General features: G+C 32.9%; 1 protein-coding gene across 1 annotated transcript in view; it reads left to right on the top strand.

Annotated features, from left to right (window-relative positions):
* LOC126893217 (cytoplasmic polyadenylation element-binding protein 2) overlaps positions 1–24,837 on the top strand; it is a 577,895-nt gene extending 553,058 nt beyond the window's left edge. The window contains exon 7 of the mRNA XM_050663186.1: positions 248–24,837. Within this exon, the coding sequence (XP_050519143.1) occupies positions 248–364 (117 nt within the window). The 3' untranslated portion in view covers positions 365–24,837. The remainder of the gene's footprint in view (positions 1–247) is intronic.
* Positions 24,838–24,959: the final 122 nt, after the last annotated feature.

The following is a 24,959-nucleotide window of genomic DNA, read 5'->3' on the forward strand; positions in this document are numbered from 1 at the left end:
GCAGGCTATTTTGTCGGAGCTATTTTGTGTGCGGGATATTATGTCGGGGCTATTTTGTAGAGGCATTTTTGACAGGGCTATTTTGACGGGGTATCTTTTAAACCCACTTGTGTAGAGGCATGGTAGAGCCTTTCGCAAATTTCGACAGCATGATCAATGCGATCTGTTTTATTCTATATTTAAACTAACAGCAATAATATTGTCTTGTTAGATATTGAAGTTAAATAATTATTTTTTTATTTTTTAGTACTACTGTGAACACTGCTGGGCCACCATCCACTCAAGACCAGGCAGAGAGTTCCACAAACCGCTGGTGAAGGAGGGGGCTGACAGGCCTAGGGCTGTGCCATTCCGTTGGTGTTAACGCAGGAGCGCTTAGTACTGCGGCCAGGGGTTGCGCCACTTTTTAGCTTATTACCATACCACTGTGGTAGCAACCCTCCAGTTTATTGCTTAGGCCAAAATTTAATAGTAGCAATTATACAAATTTCGAGTATATTTGAGATCATGAATCAGTCCGATTACAATTAGGCGATTTTATAAACACCGGGGCTTTAACACCTCCCAGAACCTTTTACAGAAATCAGGGGTACCACACGCATCTTTAACATTAAAAACACAAAAACTACTAAAGCTGAACTTAGGCTCAATGCAAACTTGCGTGTTTTCAAATCGCGCGCACGCATTGCAAGAAGCGTCGGCCGAGAGGACGCCAATTTCTGCTACGCCGCCACGTGCACGCGGCTTGGCAGTCTGTGCTAGGCAGTTAATACACATTGATCGCGTGATTGATTTCAACGTAGATAGAGAGCTGTTTATTTCTGGCATGTATGACGGAAAATGAACAAGGCAGCTTGCTCGCAGCGTGCACGCTACTTCTAAAGACGCAAGTGTGCATAGAACCTTAATAGACCAGGGCGCATCTGTAAAAATATTAGTACATTTGGACGTTGAGAGGTGACTTAATTTTTTTTGTACAAATTGCTTGAAAATAACTCAAATAATAATATTTGAGTTATCCTCCCTCTCAAAAAGGTCCGGAACATTATTTAAATACAGTGAAACCTCGATTATCCGTCTCTCCATTAATCGTCACTTCTGTTAACCGTCAGGGTCCGAACATAAGTTGTATTGAGTACATAACCACTTTTTTAGCATTGTGATAAGCCAAACGAAATTCTCTGAAATGTACAGTGTGGTAACAGATGAAGTTATGGCTGAATCAACTGTTTTGTTTTTGTTGCCTAAAGATGACGAATGGTTAACTTGTGATGAGGACGCAAATGACTATCGATTGCTGACAGATGATGAAATTGTTGAAATGGCAAAACAGAGGCTGACGAAACAAGTTTAGAAGCTGACACAAACTTGGAATTTGACGGTGGCGATGTCGATGATGCTTTTGCAACTGACAAAGATTTGCCTAAAAAAGCTAGAGAAGCTGCATCTCACATGCAACCATTCAACCATTCATCGAGTGGTATTCTCGACAAAAAGAATCCACTAAAGTAGATTGCATGATCTTACGCTGAATAAGAAAATCAGCCCTTGCAAAATGTGAAGCATCAGTAAAACAAACAAAGATTTCAGAATATTTTAAACCAAATTCGACAATATTAACAAGAACACAAATTTCTCTTATACCAACAAACAAAAGATACAAATAAAATTTGAGAGTTTTATTATCAATTTTTATTTTTTTTAATGTTCTGTTAACCGTCTTTTCGATTATCCGTCATACCCCTGGTCCGGTGTCCTGACGGATAATCGAGGTTCTACTGTAATCAAAATGTCAAAAAATGAAGGAAAAATTCGATTTTTTTCTTCGTTTTTTGATTATAACTTTAAAAATATTCATTTCCGAGAAAAGTTGTACTGACATAAAAGTTGCATAATTAAATTTCCTCCAATATAGAATTGGTTTAAAATTTAAAAAATAGTCACCCTTGTTGCAAAATAGCAATAATTGCGAAAAAACCATACAAAAACAAGTATTTGCATTTTACGTTTTTCAACCATTTATGCTACACTTAGGACCGTCATATTTCACCCAGAAAAACTTTATGATACAGTAAAACAGTACTGTAAATTTCATTAAGATCGGTTCAATAGATTTTGCAAAATAAATTTTGCAATTCAGCTTTCGCAAAAAAAATTCATTTTTTCAAAATGTTACAGGAGTGAAAATAAAGCATATAGCAAGTTGAAATTTTTTGCGTATAGAAGTGTACTGTACCTTTCATTTGCAATTTGCAAAATTAAAATAGATTAACTACCACGGCGTCAGGAATTTTTTTAAATAAACATTAATTATTGGTGCTACGCGCAGGACAGCGGATAGTTTGCTCTGATTGGGCAGTCCAATGACCATTGAGAATGATTGATACATTTTAATTTTTATTACATTTCGATATAAATAAATAAATTTGTTTATTGCAAAATAAAAACACATACTCTATCTCTTGAAATAACACTTTTTTAGTAAAAACTTTCTTTGTTCATATATTTTGACTGAGAGAATAAAAGTTTATTATTTTTAAACATATGCAATTGTTTAAACAATATTTGACAAACAATAATAAAATTAGTTTGATTTTTGTGGAATTAAAATATTAAAATACAACAAAATATAGAGTAAGAAAATAATATATTAGATAAAGATTGGAAGAAATTTTGGTGGAAATCAACTTGTGTGAATCGAACACCGCTGTCCTGCACGTAGCACCAAAAATTAATGTTTATTTAAAAAATTTCCTGACGCCGTGGTAATTAATCGATTTTAATTTTGCAAATTACAAATGAAAGATACAGTACACTTCTATAGGCAAAAAAAAATTCAACTTGCTATCTGCTTTATTTTCAGTCCTACAACATTTAAAAAAATGAATTTTTTGCGAAAGCTGGATTGCAATATTTATTTTGCAAAATCTATCAAACCGATCTTAATGAAATTTACAGTATTGTTTTGCTATATTATAAAGTTTTTCTTGGTAAAATATGAAGGTCCTAAGTGTAGCGTAAATGGTTGAAAAGCGTAAAATGCGAATACTTGTTTTTGTATGCTTTTTTCGCAATTATTGCTATTTTGCAACAAGGGTGACTATTTTTTAAATTGTTAACCAATTCTGTATTGTAGGAAATTTAATTACGCAACTTTTATGTCAGTACAACTTTTCTCAGAAATGAATAGTTTTAAAGTTTAATCAAAAAATCGAATTGTTCCTTCATATTTTGATATTTTGATTATTTAAACAATGTTCCGGACCATTTTGAGTGGGAGGATAACTCAAATATTATTATTTGAGTTATTTTCAAGCAATTTCTGCAAAAAAAATTGAGTCACCTCTCAACGTCCATCTCAAAACAGATGCGCCCTGGACTATAATGCTAACTTAAATACGAATAGTTTGTATCATACCAGCAGAGATTTCCTAAGCTATTCCTGGGATTGTACAATAAGTTCTTTAGAAAGTTTACTACTACACTTAAATATTAAATTTATACAACCTGTCACTACTTCCATGCAAGAAACATAATAATCTATTAATTCTCGTACATTATCAGTTTAAATCTGTTGTAGAGACAGAAAAAATAGTGAATAGATTATTACTCTTTTAGTCTATTGCTTTTTTTACCTGTTGTTTACCGGGTAATGGTCCGGGTAATACCGGTAAGGGCGATGGAGCATGCTATGCTGGACGTTTCACTGCGAGACAAGATCCAAAACTGCCACCGACGACGAAGATCAGGAGTGGCTGATGCTGTAAAGACAGTAGCAACACTGAAATGGAACTGGGCAGGTCACGTGGCTCAAATGACAGATAACAGATGAACAAAGCGGATACTAGAATGAAGAGCAAGATATAGGGCTTACCGTAGCACATATCATCCACCAACACGTTAGACAGATCTGATACGTTGACATAGGAATTGGATGCTAGAGACACAAGATCAAAACAGATGGAACTTATGAGGGAGATAATTCTAAATGGGCTTGCCCAGCAGTGGACAATCGAAGATTGAATGATAAATGTATTGCTGATAAGCTAATTAATAGCTCGAAAATTAGTCAATCTCACTTGAAACAATATCAATGTAATATAATATTATCATTCTCAGTGTTAAAATGTGTCAATAGTTTGCTGAGCAATCAATATAATTGAATAACCATATGAATACTCATAATACCCCACAAAAGAACAACTGAGGAGACTGTAAGTAATAGAGTAAGACAAACAGTGGACTGTATAAGAAAACTCTGAATACTCATAATATCACACAGAAGAACCACCGAAGAGACTGGAAAGAGTAAGACAAACATTAGACTGTATAACAAAACTGAAATGAAAAAGACAAACTTGGTGAAGCATGTCAAAAGAGCGGATGCAGGGAAAAACAAAAAAATGGACTCCGATGGGAAAAAAATAGAGGAAAACTTTGAGATTGTGTTGAGAAAGATTGTTCAGAGATGAAGTAGATGAGGTAATGGAAAGAAAACTGCTTGTAAGATGGAGATTCGGAGGACACAAAGAGCTGTAGAGAAGAAAGTCGATGAAAACTGTGGAAATCATTAGTGGTACCACTACCTCGCATTAGTTTTTGTTGCCAAGAGCCTTAGAAGTACCTAACCTTTAAAATAGGTATCAAACATTTAACTGTGGACATAGCTCATCACTGGCAAGAAAGATATTGATGAAGCAAACAAGTGGAAAAAGGAACAGACATGCTCTAATAGGGCTGAAGTACATACTGCAAAAAACTTGCAGAAATCAGCTCAACATCATAACAGGCTTCCTTACTCGACATGTTCCAGTCTAGGAATACCTGCATTTAATGATGCTGTTTCAAAGAAACTTATGCACTACATCTCAAGCGACTACCAAGTGACTGCCAACGAATATAGTACACGTCATCTACTAGATCCAGATAGATGACACATATCTTCTTCTTAGCCTTCTATCGGTCATTTTGGACATATACATCACCCAACGTCATTTAAATATATGTAATTCATTATTAGCTTTAATTTCCGTTGAAAAAGCTTCAAACAGTATTTAAATACTTGTGTAGTATAAAAAGGGGGTAATGGAAAATTAGAATGTACCTGTTTTAGCAAATTGGGCAAGTAACGTTAACTAACATTACTTATTTTGCAATCCCTACACACTTTGTGATTTTTAATGAAGATAGATGACGTCTGGTATCTTTTTGGCAACATAGGGAATCACACACTTTTTAACAATAATTATTTTAGATGTGACACAGTCACACTAATATAGTATAATTAAATATTTGCCATATAGTCATAAAATAAATTAATGTGTGTATAATAACGTAATTTAGTAAACTTGCTAGTCACTTATATAGAATATTTGCTAAATAATAATTGGAAGGTTACATTACTACATATTATTATCACAATAAACTCGAAATATATAAATTTACCATTATAGCAAGAGCATAAACTAGTATGCGAACATCTTAACTCCAATGTGTAGATATGAATAAAGGAAAAACATACAAATATTATTCAAAATAGCAACTTAAATCAAATAATTTGTTCTTACGTAATATTATTTGTCAATTTGACATTTGACAAATGGCATATTTGACATTTGGCAAGTGACATATTTGACATTTGACGTTTGACATATGGCGTAAACGGCTGATAGTGGTAATTTTATAAATGGAGTATTTTTGTAGTGGACTTATCTTTCAATTCGATTTCTGTCTAGTGGAAGGGAGGTGCGATGGCTTTTGGACAACATTCAAAATCTCATAATACATATAACCAAAATATCTTATGGCGCCTGGTGGTAGCGAACTTGTTTCCACTGTCACAGCATTGGTCTGGCCACAGAAACGGCGTGCTACATTGAAAACGATAGTTCTTAGTTAATTATTACCTGTAGCACGACCTAGTCAGTTACTTCAGGGTATTGTAAATACTAGTCTAATTGCAAACACAAATCTCCTGATAGGTTTTTGGGTTTGATACAGAATATAGATTTTGGTCCTTTTTAAGAACAGCTGGCCAGTATATGAACAAGAGTACAACTAATCTATAGGTACTAAGACCCATCAACCTGTTAACCTTAAAATTGCTACATTTTTCTAAAATCAAAATTTTCTATTATACTATTAACTTTTTTCTAATTATATTGAAGCGCTTCATTTCAAAAATGTAGTAGTGTCATTAAGGGGATTTTGTGAATACCATTGCTGGACAGAGTAAAAATCGCTAAATAGTGTTGACCACTTAGCTCCAAGTACCTGACTACCCTGTATCCTGCAAATTGCTTACTCACCTAAATTCATATTATCTTTCAACTCTTAGAACATGGTCCGAAACTTTTTATGTGATTTTGCTATATCTTTCTACTTGAGTGTCTTTTTTACTATGCCATATGATGGATTTTTTACTATTTTTTACATTGATGTCACTTTCACTGACATTTAATTGTAGTGTAATTTAGGAATTATTACAGCAGTAAAACCAAAGAGTTTACTAAAACGAAATCCTCAAAAAATTACTTATTTAGTCCATTCTTTATATTTTTGAATAAATGATTAAGTAGCTGAAAAATACTCTTACACAAGTACTCCAGGGAAGCAACTACTTTTCTCAAGACTTAAAAGGGATCTAGCAAGCTATTTATTTAATAATAAAAAAAATTATGCAACTTTTAGATCTCCCTCAGCCTTTTTTGCTCCAGCATTCGTTGGTTTACAAATTTTAGAAACCACGAAGATGTTACCAGAGCAGTTGGTCCCAAAAATTTTATTGAAGTAAAACTTTCGGTTGTTTTAACCAGATGTCGCCACAACACCCGTATTACGTTGTTTTGTTGTAATTCGATACTAGCGGGCCGATTTATGTCAGTTTGTTCAGAGATAGTCATATATGCATTTTCTGATGAGAACATAACAAGGTTTGAAACCGGTTAAAGTGCTTATGGCACTCTCTGAACGAACGATTATAAATATTAAAAAATATATATGGTTCCTTCAGAGAATTAGTTGGACTTTTAAATTATTACAGATTAAGTGTCAAATATGCAATTTTTTCGATTTTTTGCTTATTTAAAACATTTGAAATAAAATTCCAAAATTTTTTTTATTGAAAACATTGCAAAAAAGCTTCAAAATGACCTTCTGAAAGTTGTAAAATTATTTTGTTGTTCCGAAAACTGCAAAATAATGCAAAATCGTTAATGATTTTTTATTAAAAAAAGTCTTTTCAACATCAACCTACACGTTTGATAATGCAAAGTTGTTATTTGTGGTGGTTGATTTCTTCAAGAACGAGCAATATAAAACATAAATATAGAGAAAAGATAGAAACTGCGTTGGCTACAATCAGAAACGGACAGAATATGGGAACGCACGAAATCAATAATAATAAAAGCAACCTTAGAAGATATTGGGCAATACATAGATTTAGTAAGAAGAGCCAGAAAAGTCAGAATCAAAGAGTATACAGCAAAAATAAAGAAGGGATTCTAATAAGCGGGACATCAGAGGTCCTGGAAAGGTAATAAGAAAAGTCCTGGAGTGGCATCAATATCAGCTATAATGATAAAAGAATCAGAAAAGCTGCTAATAAATTTGCTTATTAAGAAGATTTAGGAAGATGGAAAAATACTGGAAGACTGGATGATAGGAATAATGGTTTGGAATCCTCAATGCCGACGGAAAGTAGGTAGACCTAAAAAATCTCTGAAAAGAAGGGTACTAAAGGAGAGTACTGGACGAAGGGAAAGAAATGGGAAAATCCTGGCTTGAGATCAAAGCACTAAAAGCTGGAGAAGGATAATAAAGAAGGTACCGGAAAAACTGTGACAGTTGTTAATAACTAAAAAACATCACCCAAATCTCAGCAAGAAGCATGTAGGTGTTAGGTGAGGTTCGATATGAGTGGACACTTAACCACCCTTTCACTAAAAGGTCTGTTATGGTTCATCTCTCGGTTAAAGTTGTCCTTTCAGCCCCGCCTTTTCAACAAAGCCTATTATGGCCTTTGGTGACACTTCTACGAAGGCTCGAATTGATAATGTTCAAATTTATTGAGCCCTATGCTATCCAATCCTGGGCAGTTGGACAGAAAGTGTTCCACCTCTCGTCTTCGATTTTATTCATATGCCCGTTGGGGCCACAGTGTCCTGTTGGAAGACCTACGATACTTCACATGTCACTATAAAAGCCTTCGAATGTTTGAGATCCATTTGTTTTTACCAGTGGTTATGTTTTATGGTTACGGTTTCATCTGTTCCATCCAGTCCGATCTGTTATTTTGGTTGTGCTTCGTGCTATGCCAACGAAAGATTCTGGACCTATGAATCTTGTTTTCCTTTCCCCTGGAAAGCAGGTCTGCTCTTTTGTTTCCTTTAATACCAGTATGTCCAGACATCCAGAGTAGACATACTTTGTTATTTTTCGAGCGCGTGTACTGCAGCCTGCCTTTTTATTAGTTCGTGCAGGCTCATCTCTATAGTATAAACCTATGCTTGAAAGATAGACGAGTAATTACATAGGCTTTCACTGAGGCTTAGCCAACTCAGCTCCAACTCTTTCATCGGTTTTAGAGCCTATAAGTGTTTCACAGAATATGTAGGTGTTCTTTCAATAGGTATATATTAACTAAAAAACTTGCTAGATAACAGGATTATTCCCTAATATGGTCTTTTTGTTTATTTCCCTAAACCAAAGATAGTTTTGACTGCAAAGAAGTACAATATACAAATACAAAGCATATAGACTAGAAATTTGTAAGGTCTGAATCTGACTCGGCATCCTAGGAGACTACATAAAGAAAAATGAATTTGATTGATTATAAACAAATGTTTGATCCAATATGTTGAGTACGTGGCATAAAAAACAGCGGTAAAAGAAATATTAGGATATAAAGTGTTCTTCTTATGCTGATCTATTTTAAGGCTACGTTAAGCAAAGTATGGACTAAATAAGCCTAATATAATACATTTTTGTATATAGTAATACCAATTCTATAGCTTAGTTGATTTTCGTTAAATATGTGTAATTATGTAAAGGTGACAAGTGAGATAAGATCTCAAGGTGGTATGTTACCCAAGCATGCGAGATTATATACTGCATATTTAAAAAAATTAGTACCTTTTTGATAACTTAAATGTAACTTTTTATAGAATAAATAAATTCGCCAATTTTTTTACAGGCTAACGCCCCTAAAACGGGATCGAGATTTTAATCCGCTTAAAACCCGAAATGGTTGCATGGCCCGAACTCGTAACAGGTAGAAATGCTCGATATTCGAAGGAGCTGTTGCCAAATCTACGGAATAAAACTAAATTTGGTTCTTTCTAGTATTCAATGAAAATTTGTTATCGTAAATTTATTTTAAATATCGTATAATAATTACAAGGCATGTTAATAGAGGATTAGAAGTCATAGTCAAATCAAATTACTGTACAAATATAAATTCGGAGGGGAGGAATTTTCCCGAATATACTCAGTTCCGTTTTGTTCGCGGATGCAAACATATGTCCTTTTGATGTTCTTTTGATATGTCCAAACCATCTCTTTCATGAATTAAAACAAATATTTGGCATATCAAAAGAATGTTGTATATGTTTAAAATTTCTCAATGCAAACCATTATTTAGCCAACTTAAAAGTGGAAGAATATGTGTTTGATTTCATGAAAGAGATGGTTTGGACATATCAAAAGAATGTCACGGTACCGGATTATTAAGTCCTACACCAGTGTAATTGATATGCATATGATCTGTTTGCTTCCGCGAACAAAACGGAACTGAATATATTCGGGAATATTCCTCCTCCGAATTTATATTTGTACTGTAATTTGATTTGAGTATGAGTTCTAATCCTCCATTGACATAATGTCTTGTTATTATTATACGATATTTAAAATAAATTTACAATAATAAATTTTCAATTAATACTAGAAAGAACCAAATATAGTTTCATTCCGTAGATTTGGCAACAGCGCCTTCGAATATCGAGCATTTCTACCTGTTCCGAGTTCGGGCCATGCAACCATTTCGGGTTTTAAGCGGATTAAAATCTCGACCCCGTTTTAGGGACCTTAGCCTTTTTACAAACTGATTAGTGAAAAGTTGTTTTAGTAAAATGTTGTAAATAAATACATTAAACTAATCAATTCATATCAAATGGTTGAGTACAATTTTGAAATCTCAATTGTAGGTAAATTCTGACAACTATTTCATTGAATTTTTTACGCCGTCTCAAAATCAAAATAGAATGGTTTAAAAATAGACAAACAGGGTTTTGGATTTGTGCAATCAAAAATTTGGACGGCATTTTGAATTGTTTTAGGTAAATTTTATTGTTGGTAGGTAATCTAGTATTTCAAATTGATTTTAAACAAATTATTGAAACATTTATAGTCTTTTTTAATTAAAAAAAACCGTGAGTATGTAGCTTACTTATTAAATAAATATTCAAAATAAATAGACTTTGCTGGCTATCGAGTCTATTTTCTTTATTCTTTTAGAAAATGTATCGTAAGAAAATTATGTAGCAGAATTCAAAATTAGTGCTACTATAGTGAAACTAATCAATATAAGTAATTAATTAAAATAGGTATATAAATATTTCAAATGTACAGAAATGTACTTAAATTGTGTTCCTTAATTCTATTTTTTCTTATTTGTTATGAGAACTGCTAAAATTATAGCTTCGATTTTTGTTTCATTCGTTGAATAACTCATTAAAGAATTCTTAATGCATTTTATTATAAATAATTGTAATTTTTACGCCTTTACAAGAAATACGGTGCTCAAACTTGTCTATCAAAATGTCCATGTCAAATATTCGCTAAAAATCACTAAAGAACATAATTAACAATATTAAAGTGTTCTCGAATAATTAATACATATATCCATTCTTTTAGAACTCGTCACAAATCGGTGATTAGGCTAATCCAGGCAAAAAACTGTAACAAATATGTTCATATTGGTTCATCATCCATCAGCGTACCTGATGGTTTCGTTAATCTTGATTCCACCTTGTACCTCGTATGTTTCTCTGAATATAGATTCCTAATACACGTTAAATAATAGTGGTATATCTTCGGATGTTGTGTGCTCTATTTAAATTATTGCCGTTTGGTGCCAGTATAGTTCTGAGATAATTCGCAAGTATTGTTCGACAATTTGAATTGTTCTCATAATTTCGATCATCTTTTGATGGTTAACGCAGTCAAATGCTTTTCGATTACCAATAAAACATGAATAGACATCTACATTCATGTGAATCGTTGTTAACACATTGAAGGCAAAAAGATCTTGTGTTCCCAATCCGTTTCGAAATAAGAATTAAGTGTCACTCATCTGAGACTCACACTTCTTATAAATTCGTGTATGGATCATTTTGAGAAAAATTTAAGAGACATGAGTCATCAACCTTAATATTGGATATTCATCACTTTACGAAAATAAGGAACCAAGACTTAAGGAAAAGAACAGTTATCACTTATGTCGTTGAACGTATAGCCAAGCTGAAATGGAATTGGACAGGTCACATAGCGCGACTGAAAGACTCAAGATGGACCAGAAAACTAATTGACTGGCGCCCAAGAAAAAACAAACGTAGCAGAGGACGACCACCAACACGCTGGATGGACGACATTACCCGAATATCCAAGAAATGGCAACAAGAAGCACAGAACCGTGAAGAGTGGCGAAGAATGGGAGAGACCTATGTCCAGCAGTGGACAGAAGAGGTTGCGATGATGATGATCACTTTACGAATGTTGATTTTAGACAGTGGGGTGGTATTTTCCCTGTGTCATATATCTTATTGAATAGTGCTATTATTAAGTCTAGGCTTTTCAATTAATGTAAGTACTTAGACACAATGATATTATCTGAACCGGTGGTTTTTTCGTGTTTCTGAGCTTTTACTCCATGAATGACTTCTTCTTTGGTTATTTCTGGACCTTTTTCCTTTTTTCGATCATCCATGCATGGTGGAGAACACGGTCTATCATCGTCAAAAAGTGTATGAATGTATTCTTTCCATCTCTCCAGTTTGTCTTCTGTACCTACCTATAATTATTTCGTTATTATTATTTCTTAATATTGTTTCATGTTTCTTTATGAATCTACCTGTCATTTCTTTCACTTTCTTATTGACATTAAAAGTGTCGTGTCTTTCTTCAAGTTATTCAGGCATTTTGTTGACATTCTAGTTTTCTTTAGCTTCCCTTTTAGACCGGTCTAGTTAGACTCAAAAATGGGAGCGAGGTTGCAATAATTACCATCAAGCTGAAAATGGCAGGATTGTTAAAAATACCATCGTAAATTAAATCTAAAAAGTCCTCATAAATCCGACCCGAGCTAAAAAATTTACGAGGGTTCAAAGGTCACCAAATATGGTTTTTAGCGATTTTCAGAGAAACGGTAAGTTTTATCATAAAATTAGTTATAACAAAAAATATAGATTAGATAATTATCTATAAAAAATATTTTAATACTTTTTTTCGTAAGAGCCACCGTTTTTGAGATACAACGATTCAAAGAGTTGAAAGAGTTCTAATCGTCATAATATGTATTAGTACACCACGTATATACATCACTGAAGCTGTAATACAATTAAAGATAATATGTATTCTATCGGTCAGCTTAACTTATATTACACATAATAATATAACATATTATAAATATGATAATGTTTCTACTATATAGCTTGCGGTCTACCGAGCGATGCAATGTATAAGCTGTATTATAATTACAGTGCCAACGAAAAAATTATTATTTCAATTTTACCGCTTATTCCCAACAAAAATAGTTGATTGATATGACAAAGTCTTAACTTATAATAATTCTTCTTACTTATGCGTCTTATTCAATTTGTAATGATGAGTTTTGTCGGAATAAACACGTTCTATCGGTACGCGTCGGCTAATCTAATCACCCTACCTATTCTTTTCTCAGAAGGGTTTGAACACAATAATGAAAGCCAACTTTCTAGGCAAAATGTTTATTGCTAAGTACTAATAAACATTTCAATATACAATCAACTTTATGCAAATTTAGTTTGTTTACTATTATGCAAATTACACCGTTATCTTCCTGGGTGGCGAAATCCTTCAGGTAGATGACACCCTCGAGGTATTAATTAGTCTTGAGTACTACTCCGGAGTAAAAATACGTGTTAAACCAATTATATTACTTGAATGTGCTGAAGTTTTTAAAAAAACTAATTCAACTCCACAAGAAGTTATTTCCAACGGAATTAGCTTTCTTCTCTCTATGTATGGAGCGCCTAAAAAAAACTACGTGCTTAGATAAGTTTCGATATGCATGTTTCTTTAAAAATACTCGAAATAAAAAACAAGTACAATTATTTTGTCTTCCTCCAACTTCAGCGGCTGCTCATCAACATCTTTTTAGGGTATATTACCAAGTTCAAGTGTGGCTTGGTTATCAGCTAGATCCAAAAGACGGGGGATGGAAATTAGTCGACAGTTCATTAGAACCAATTCAAACTTTGCTCCCACCTGCGCCGGAAAAACTCCTGAACACAATTTTTTGCAACTGTAAAAAGGGATGTAAGTAGCGCTAAATGTGGTTGCAAAACAGTTGGACTGTTGTTCGGTAGCATGCACTAATTGTCAAAATCGGTCGTGCTCCAATGTTGAATCACCAACAATTGGGGATTCATTTGATTATATCGAGGAGCTATGCGATGTGTCATTATTGGGGCAATTTACTTGCACCAAGGATGAACAAGAAGAAGAAGAACTAGAAGATTAAGAAGAAGAAGAACAAGGAGAAAAGGAAGCAGAAGTATTAGAAAATTATGAACCAGTTGGATAAATTTCCCTTTTTTTTATTTATACCGCTTTTTATAACTTTTATCATTTTTAACCCTTGCCAATATCAATTATTCAATAGCTTCAAATTAAACAGAATCATAACAGATCCGTGGAATAGGCCTACTGGGGAAACCACTTTAAAAAACGCGCTAAGTACACTACCTCAAAGGTGGTGTGGAAACTTGTGCGCATATTATGACGATTACAACTTTTTGAATCGTTGTATGTATCTCAAAAACGGTGGCTCTTAGGAAAAAAAGTAATAAGATATTTTTTATAAATAATTATCTAATCTACATTTTTTGTTAGAACTAATTTTATAATAAAACTTACCGTTTCGCTGAAAATCGCTATAAACTATATTTGGTGACCTTTGACCCCGCGTAAATTTTTTAACTCGGATCGGATTTATGAGGACCTTTTAGATTTAATTTATGATGTTATTTTGAACAATCGTGCCAATTTTCAGCTTGATGGTAATTTTTGTAACCTCGGATGTGTAAGTTGACCGGAGTATTTACTAATTTTTTTTTTGTTCTGTTCTCTTGCGTTATCTATTCTTGTTTCCTGTTGTTTTTATTGAACCAGATGTTTTCTTCTTATATCTTTGTTATTTTTGTTTTTGAGCAGTCCATGTTGCTTCAGTGTCTGTCTGTACCAAGTTCTCTATCATTTCTATTTGATAGGCACGTATAAACAATTATAGAGTTAAATAAATTCCGTTTTTTCCCAAAAACTGTAAATTTCGTTTTCAATTAACGAAGAAGAAAAGTTTGACCACCTAAATCTTTGTAAATACTTTCAAAGTGATAATATTGTTTCCGTGTGATAGAATTTTAAAAATTAGTTTCAATTTTTATAGTTAAGTTGGGATTATTCCCATATTGAAAAATTGTACTGCACAGATCTAGCAGATTTTTGGAAAAACCATGTTGATTAGAAGTTCTTCTTTGTTTGAATATTTAAACAGAAAGGTTTTCGTTGTTTGGAGAAGTGGGACATGACATAATGCCAAAACAAATCCTAATATAAATTTCAGATGTTTTTCCTTCACGATGAATTAATTTACGAAGTTCTTTTAAAGTTACTTACGAGTAATTTAAAATTAAATACCTATGGCAGTATCTAGTAAGACACTATCATAGTAACGCGTATATGCTTATTAGTCCAGGGGAATAGACATTGTTCAGGACTTTCAATAATCCAGGTATGTGACAACTTCTTTTAGTTATTGTAAACGTATAGGAAGAAAACCTACCTCTTTCCTGCCTAGGGTTCGGAGCCGTTTTTTAATGATTAACAATTTAGTGCAAAAACGCGATTTTTTCGATTTTTTGTAGCCAATTAAAAAACTAGATAGTCGACATAAAATTACAAAATTTGATTTTTTAGAACATTGAAAAGCTTCAAAATAACGATTTTTTAAAGTTAAAAAGTAAATTTGTTGCTTTGCAAACTGCAAGATAAGGCAAAATTGATATTTGTTAATAACTATTAAGAAAATTAACCTAGAACTGTGGTATTTCTTCCAAAGTTGGCTATTGGGGTACTTAACAAGTTTTCAAAATTTGAAACTGATCCATCAATTAGTTTAAAAGTTATTCTATCTGTTTATCCAAGAGACCTTTTTTTGGAATAGCATAAGGCAGAAAATAATGAATACATATCTGACAATCCTGCGGGTGCCAAATGAAATTAGAAGACTTATGCTATCAATGTATATTAAAAAAAGATAAAACTTTAAGTTTTTATCTTTAAAATGAAACTAATTACTTTTCTTAATTATTGTAAACAAATTAGTGGGAATTAAAAAAATCATTTCTTTTTTTATCTATCGTCCCAGAATAACTAAATATGTATTTCTTTCTTTGTGAAAAAATTATCAGTTTTTCGAATAAGTAAAAATATTTTTCTACGGTTGATATTTTTAAAGTTATTCTAAATGTTTATAAACTAAAAATGTCAATACTTTTGCATTAGGATTTTTGACTATAATAAATCATTTTTATCTTTTTTTAATGTATATTCACAGTAAAAGTCGTCTACTTTCATTTGGTACCAGCAGAAATGTACTACCTTCATTATTTTCTGTCTTATGTTATTGCAAAAAGGTCTCTCGGATAAACAAATAGAGTAACTTTTAAACTAATTGATGGATCGGTCTCAAATTTTGAGGGTTTGTTAAGTATCTCAATATCCAACTTTGGGTGAAATACCAAAGTTTTAGGTTAATGTTAATAATAGTTATTAACAAATGATGATTTTGCCTTGTTTTGCAGTTTGCGGAGCAACAAATTGACTTTTTAGCTTTTAAAAATCGCTATTTTGAATGTTCTAGTTCTTGAATTATAAAATTTTGTAATTTTATGTCACCTAGCTTTTTAATGGGATGCAAAAAATTGAAAAAATGGCGTTTTTCCTTGGCAGGAATCAGGTAGTTTTGCTTTCTATAGGTCTACAATAACTAAAAAAGTTGTCAGATAGCTGTATTATTCAAAGTCCTGAGAAAAATCTTACTTCCCTGGACCATATTTTTTTGGAGTGTTAGTTGTAATGTCCCTCATAGATAGGAACATAAATCTACTCAGGGTTATTGAGAAAACACCAAGTAATATAAACGATTTGATGTGACGTATAGAACATATATGTAAACCTTGTCTATATATGGATTTGTGGGCATTTTATTTCTGAAAAAAAAACAGCAGTGAGAATTATCATAGAATTATGTGATGTGCTAGAAAAACTGACGGGCAGTAACGTTGTTTGAAAAACAATTTCGCGTTAGGAATTTTTATAAATTATTTTTCTATTTTGACTTGTACATATGTAGGTACCAAAGATGTTACATGTTTCTATATTGTTGATGTGTAAATGTAATCTTATAAATAATATGACCAGGTAAATGAAATTTGTGGGTAATATTTGCTCAGTTAGTAAATTTCGAGTTGGAAGATATGTCAAATTAAAGGATCATGTTATTTTCAACTTAAATTGCTTCCTGCTTAGTGTCCGCTAACCGTGTCACATCCTTCATACTTCATGATTTCTCCTGCATACCACAAAAGCATAAAACACATTCAAACTATCCAACAAGCCATATAATAGAGACAAAAGTGACAGTTTCCTTAAGTGAGATAACAGTAACCTTATACAAGGTCTATTCGCGGAACACATCCTGAGCTTAGCCAGAGGGTAAGCCTGCGCATTAGCTGTTCAGAGGGAAAAATTCGACCTTATCGAACGCCCAATTTTGTAATGCGCAGGCGTTCTCCCTCTGGGTAAGTTCAGGATGTGCTCCGCGAATAGATCTATAGATTTCACCTATTTGAATAGGGAACTTCGATATTTAGGCTGACCATTTTGGTATACTAAAAATTTTTATTTATTTATTTATAAAGTTCAACAAGTCTTGAAGGCCTTAGCCTGAAAAGTTTAATTTTTTATTACAATTACTATTTGTACAAAATACACTTAATGTTTATTATAGCCTTTCCATACATTTCTCAACCACTTCCTTCCATTGTTTTCTGTCCAATGCTTTTTCTTTCTAATTCTTAATATTACTTTTTTGCAAGTCTTCATATTTATGCGCTATGCTTCCATCTCTTTCTTGGTCTATCTTTTATTCTATTTTGTATTAGCTTTCGTAATAGTACCATTTTCTGCATTCTTTCCTTTCCCATTCTTTTAATGTGTCCTAAATATCGTATTCCCTGTGCTTTAATTGACGTAGGTATTTTTGGTCTGTTGTATAGTCCTTCAAGTTTTTTATTATTTCTTCTTCTCCATTGACCATCTATTTTCACACCTCCATATATTGCTATTTGTTTTGTAGATTCTAATTTTTGTTTTTCTTGGAATATATTTGGATTTCATTAATGATCGCAATTATCCATACTTCTTGCTTCCTTTTACTATTCTTGCCGTTATCTTCCCTTCCCCATGTCCCTTTTCATCTAATTTTACACCCAGGAAACTTTTTTGAATATTCATGTATTTTCTCCTTCCATCTCCAATGTGAAATTGTCTTCTTTTCTTTATGTGTTTCCCCCATTATCATGAATTTTGTCTTTTCCTTATTTATTAGAAGCCCAACTTTTTTGCTTCTTTTATTATATTGTTCATTAATATTTTTAGTTATTTCTTACTTGTCGTTAATTGTGTTAGATCGCATGCGAATGCTATACATTGATGGCAATTTTTAAAAATCGTTTTCTGCATATTTACATACATATTTTATTTTTCTGACTATTCTTTCCAGTATCAGATTAATAAGAGTCATAAATAGTGGATTTCCTTGTCGAAATCCTTCTTTTGTTTCAAAATTATTGGATTTAGAGTCCTGACATACTATTTCATTTGTTGTGTTATCTCTTTCATTCGTTCGTACATCTGTTGTCTAACAGGAGATAAAATATTGCTTCTAAATCCTGCCTGATATTCGCCCAATATCTTTTCAGTGTATTGATTTTTTGCTTATGATTTGTGTCAAGATGTAAACTAGTTCCAGTAATGCAATACCTCTATAATTTTCACATCTAATTTTGTCACGTTTTTTGTTTATGGGGCATATCCTTGCTATGGCCCTCTGTTTTGGCATTTTTTCTGTTTCCCGTATGGTTTTTATCCTTTAAAAAAATTCCATGAGATATTTTTACATAATCTCTTTCATCATCCAACCAATTCACGTCCACTTTTGGACATAGGTCTCCCACAATTGTTTCCACACTTCACGGTTTTGTGCTGATTGTTGCCAGTTGCTACACATTTGTAAAATTTGTAGTAACAAATTAAAAACAATAAAACAATAAAAAACAATAACAATTAAAAAACAATAGTTTAAAATAAAATAAGCCCAAAATACTCATCGGAAATGGATACAAGAAGGTTTGAACTTTAATTTAGGCACTTGGTAACCTCAAAAATAATATTTTTTACTGGTGCTTTTAGGCCTTGAAAATCGCCATTTTTCGTTTTTTTTTTTAATTTTAAATTGCTTAGAACTCGAAAACTTTCAACTTTAGAGAAAAAATTTTTCCGGGCCAAAAACGTTGATTTTGCAATTTGTTTAAAAAAATTGTTTTAACGAATGAGGACCACTTTTCGACTTGAAGCGACTTGAACCTTACTGGGGTGTTCACGAAAGTGATGCAAAGGGATTTTTTTTTCGAATTACTGTATTAAGGCGGGATCTAACGGTTCACAGTGACGAAAAGAAATAGAAAATAGATTATAGAAAAAGGCAAAATCTAAACACGGGAACCAACGCCTCCAGCTTACTTACCCCTCCAACCCATCCGACGCAGCTAGGGGCTAGTACAGTCAGTGACGTGGTACTTTTAAAATGGAGTGGTCTAACGATGTTATATTGGAATTTTTTATCACTGTATGAAGCCGAACCACGTATTTGGAATCCACAGGATCCAAACGATAAAAATAAAACCTTAATATATGATGCTTGAAATAGGATTGAAGAGAAAATTGAGTCCTCTCACGATTAATTTTTTTTTTTGGGGCAATTAAACAACTAAAACCGTTACCGCCAACACTGGTGGCGTTCGACAGGCTAAAACTAAACTAAACCTTCGATACTCGAGGAGACATGTTCCATCAGAATGATCCTGCCACATTTTGGGGTAGGTCTAGTGAATTTATCAAAAAGTAAATATTTATTAATTCCACAGTGACGTGGCGCGCCCTTTTCTGTTCAGTATTATCTATTTTCTCTTTCTTTTTGTGGACGTGATCCGTGAATTATTAATAGAAACAGACTGTTTGACTTGTACACACTTCTATATAAATCAAAACGGGAACTGATGTATGTTTTCAAAGACTTCTTCTTCACGTGCCATCTCCGCGACGGAGGTTGGTAATCATCATTTCAAAGACTGATAGTGTGTAAATAAATTTATTAAAATCAGCTAAGTACTTTCAGCATTTTTAATGTCATCATCAGAGCTATCGTCTTATAATTGTAATTACCTCAAATGAAGAGAAAACTTTTAACAAACACATTCTAATATTAAAAATTAACCCAGGGATCTAACCACTAGTCAGGGTAAAAACCCTTAAATGTATAAAATAATCACATTTAATGTGTTTTTAAAAAATGGCTACCATTTTACAATCAACGTAAATGTTGATTGTAAATCATGTTGATTGTAAAAATGGTATAAAATAATCACATTTAATGTGTTTTTAAAAAATGGCTACAATTTTTACAATCAACGTAAATGTTGATTGTAAATCATGTTGATTATAAAAATGGTAGCCATTTTTTAAATACACATTAAATGTGATTATTTTATACATTTAAGAGTTTTTACCCTGACCAATGGTTAGATCCCTGGGTTAATTTTTAATATTAGAATGTGTTTGTTCAAAGTTTTCTCTTCATTTGAGGTAGTTACAATTATAAGACGATAGCTCTGATGATGACATTAAAAATGCTGAAAGTACTTAGCTGATTTTAATAAATTTATTTACACACTATCAGTCTTTGAAAACATACACCAGTTCCCGTTTTGATTTATTAATTATTGTTGTGTATGGTATATCCATTTTTACTTCTTCAGAGGATTAATATTAACTGTTACTCGTTAAGGAAACTGAACTTTACCTAATGTGTAATGTGTTATTTGTGCGTTTGGGGAAGAAATCAGATATTATCATCCCTATATCATGTGTGATACTGATAACGTCTTAAATGTATTAAAAAAATTGCATGGATATGTATAGTAGTATATATTATATATAGTATCAGCTATTTTAAGACTTTGTATTTTTTAAATTTGAATTTTTATACTAAACTGTTATAAATGGTGACTATGACTAGAACAGTTTTGATGTGTGAAATAATCGAATGGAAGCGGAAAATCGCAAAAAAAAAACGTTTCGATGATGAGTAGAGTTTATCTTTATAACACACTAAAGATTGTTGTTAAAAACTCCTCGACTCACTCTTCTTAAAGCTTTCAGCAAATTCCCAAATTAATAATATTTAACTTCTAGTTGTACATATTTAAAAAAAATCAGTACTCTGAATTGATCAAGAATACAGCAAATAACTTACAAAACGGATATATTTACTTCCTCTCTTCGAAAAATTAAACATTTTTGCTTGTCTGAGAAACTTCTGGTATACTACAGCCTTAAAGTGGTCTGTTACGTTTAGACTATTGACCCCTAATCAATTTATAAAGGGTACGTTACTGAGTAATCTGCTAATCTGGCGTGGAGGAAGAGAAGAAGTTCATCCCATTTGCATTTTTGAATAGGAAAATTGTCTTTCACTCTAGTATAGACAGAGTATCATGTTGAGCGAAGTGACGACACCATCTGTTTCACTCTTAAGCATAGTAAAGCTGCGACAGTAGTCTTCACCTTCCGTGCCTATAGTCTCACTTAGTTTCATGTTAGTTTTTCGATACAATGTGCTAGAAAGAGATACCTCAAACCTGCCCAAGAGATCTTGTCGTCAGGAAGCGTGGAGGGTAGGCTCAGTCTATGTTAATATATACGTCTATGGTTCTTCCCTTGATTAGACACATTCTTCTTCACGTGCCTTATCCGTTCCGAACGTTGGCAATTAACATGGCTATTCTGACGTTGTTTACGGCAGATCTAAATAGTTCGGCAGATGATAATCCTCCTCCTCCCTGGACCCTGTTTGCTGTATAATTTCCCTTGGATAATTAGCTCTATATTTACTGTGCTTTAACGGTTAATTGTTTCCCTCCAGGAATTTGCCTTCGATCCGCCTATGGCGAGCTGTGCAATTGGCAGAGAGGTCGCCACCTGAGCTTGCTGTGCGCGATGCGAAAAAGCGTAGCGGAGTTCAAGTTTAGTTGGTCAGAAAAGAGCCCCACGTTGAGCGCCAATTGAAACCTCTATATTCTGGGTATTGAGATTTTTGAAGAAAAGAACTGACGAAATAGGGGGAAAATGGAAGAGAAGAGATTTAAAACTCTAATTAAGAGGGGCTTAGCTCAGACGAACAAATCAAATGGGCAGATAGACACCAAATCTCAAGTGAGTATTCGGGCTAGCTTCAATACACTGAATACTATATACTCATAACGTGACCCAAGTATTCCAACTTTCTTTTCTTTATAGTTATTCTCTCTCCTTACCCATCTGGCGTAGTACCTCCTCGTTGGTCACGGACTCGGTGCAGGATCGTTAGTCATTGTCCACGCCTTCATTCCATATAGCAAAACCGGAAATACATCAAATTCGAGAAGTCAGATTTTGAGAGGCAGGGTGAGGCTGTTAGAGGTAAAAATTTGCTTCGTGCTAGTGAACGACGCGTAGTTTTTTCTATTCTTAAACGTGTCTCCTTCGCCTGATCCCACCTTGAATTAACTATTGTTCCTAAGTAAGTGTACGAATACACCTGTTCAATTCTTTGATTGTCTAATTTCAGTTGTCTTGCTCGTTGTTAGGTTTTGCTTACTAACATCCATTTGGTTTTTGTAATCTTCAGTTTGAGCCCGTATTCTGCACTTCTTCTTTGTATGTTACCCATCCGAAAACTCAGCTCCTCCATGCCTACCTTATGTTATTAATTATTTCACCATTTATCTTTATGCCCCCTGTGCTTTCCTCTAGCGCTGTCTTAAATACTTCTTCAGAGTATATGTTAAAGAGAATATGAGATAAGGTACTGCCATGTCGTACCTCTTCCTTGATTTCAATTTTATTCGTCAATGTAGATTCTATTTTCACTGTGGCTGTTTGGCCTCAATAGAGACTCACTATTGTTCGAATGTCTCTGTAGTCGATTCCGGTCTTATGGAGTACTTGAATTATCTTTTCGTGCTTTACATTATCGAAGGCTTTTGCGTAGTCTATAAAGCAAATATACACGTTCTTATTCATATCTCTGCAACGCTGGATGAGTACCTGTAGACTAAAAATTCCACTTGTATAAAGAGCATTACGAAACCCAAACAGCGAATAGAGTATGGTCAATTTCAACTTTATTTATGAAATTATCAACATTATTAACACCTATATCTTCCAATGTACTCTTAAAAAATCGTTAGATCTTCCGGTTTGATTTTAATTTAACCTCGTATTTTTTTATTTATATTAACAGAATTTATATATCGAACAAGCAGTGTAGAAATAGGAAAAGAGATGTGAGAAAGATACTACTTAGTCATTATTATTTTATTTGGGATTTTGCTGAAATTGTGGGGTGTGGGGTGGGCGTTGTAAGAATTTACCGAAAATTAATATTGGTTTCTAGGTAATTCTGTAAATAGACCAAGCGTAGAAAAAACACTACGTTCGTGGTAAGTCTTTCGCTTGGATAACCATTTACAACATGGTACAAATAAGTAATGATATGATTTGTAAACATTTACACTCTTTTTCTACTGTTTGTATATTTGCCTGCCTGCCCTGCTTGGGTGAGTGGTATAAATATGGTGGATTACACAACATTTGTATCATATTCTGTAGACCCGTTGTAATTTTTATCTATTCATATAACTTTTTAACCATTTTATGAGATTTAGAACTGTATGAGACCTAATAATTTCAAACTGGTTTCATGCACTTCATTTTTTTAATATATTAGACTCTGTATTTATTGGAAATCTTGAAAGTTGTATATTTTTTACTTTTCATAACATTTTAAAACGAGCTTTTTTACTTATAGAAGATTTTTACGTGAAAGGACCAGGATTGCAGTCAAATCACTTTGATAAGGCAATCAGCGGCCACTGTTTACATCACCCCTACACTAGAAACCTCTTTGTCTACTATTTCCTATCTCCGCATAACAAATACAGTTTTTCAGTATAATCAGAGTGACACAACTTAAAAATTTGTCCCAAAAGCAGTCTGGCAAATATTAATTGTATCTCCACATCATGAACATGAACAACCTGTTTAAAATAAAAGCTGTAACGAACTATACCAAGCATAAAATATAAAATATAATTTATTTTATTATAATTTATTTATAGCAATATTCATCTAATTTTTGTCATACATGTGTTGGAAATAGTATGGCATATTTTTTTCATTTACAAAAGATAGCAAAATGTCTAGATCTACTAACCATACTAGGAACATTGCCTCAATAATAAAAACATGATGTATAAGATAATCTGATAGATGATATGAGAAACAAAAACATTAGAAAATAACTTAGATGTGATTAACAATGTAGTACAGTCTAAAAATCGGCTATTACATGGGAAGACATCTATTTATCTAATCTGATCTATCTCACTAGGAGAACACCTACTCAATATTGTTTGTGCCATTTTAATGATGCAATTACTATTTTCTCTTAATAATAGATCAAAAATTTTATAGCCTACACAATTGGCTATATAGAGTGTTCTAAATTCCTATTCAGCTGATTTGCTTAATGATTTGCCTTCTCAGTACAAATGAGCAACCATATAGTCCATATTTCTTTAAATATTTGCTAGAAAATCTTAAGAAACATTAGCCAGATCAACACTGAGGGAGATTTTAGCCAGCTTGTTCGCCTGATTTATGCTTGATAGTTGCTTACTGGTCAGAGAGTTGTTTTGAGTGTGGAGGGGGTAAGTAAACATTAGTTTGACCAAACAGCCCGTCACCATATGTAAGTAAATACCAATATCATAGGTATTACTTTATTAGTAGTTACCATTAGTGCAATATATTCGGGCTGTGCCTACTGTGGATTTAGCCCACCTAGGAATAGTCAATTTTTTTAATAATCTTATTGTTAGCCATTGGTTTTTCGGTTTTTGTCCGTTCAGTCTCTTGGCTCGACTAATAACCAAAGTAGATTATTATTTCGTTATTTTTTGTATCTGTGTTTTTAAAAATATTTAAATTGTTTTTATAATTATTTTATACACTTTTATATGTTTGTTAGTCAATTTGAGGTAAGGTTTGTACAACTTCTTGGGAAGTTCCTCGTTTACTATTTTTGTTAGAATTCAGACTTTTTATGTTTTTTTATAAATACATATGAAATATCAACTCTTGCAGCCTTTTTTTAATTCCTATTCTCCACTTTTTAATTTACAGAAAACAAAAATCTAACAGTGGAGTAGCAAAAGAAAACAGAGCCATAGAAAGTGCAGCCTTACTAATTCACCAAAGAT

The sequence above is a fragment of the Diabrotica virgifera genome, chromosome 10, assembly GCF_917563875.1.
Source record: "Diabrotica virgifera virgifera chromosome 10, PGI_DIABVI_V3a".
Taxonomy (NCBI): Eukaryota; Metazoa; Arthropoda; class Insecta; order Coleoptera; family Chrysomelidae; genus Diabrotica; species Diabrotica virgifera.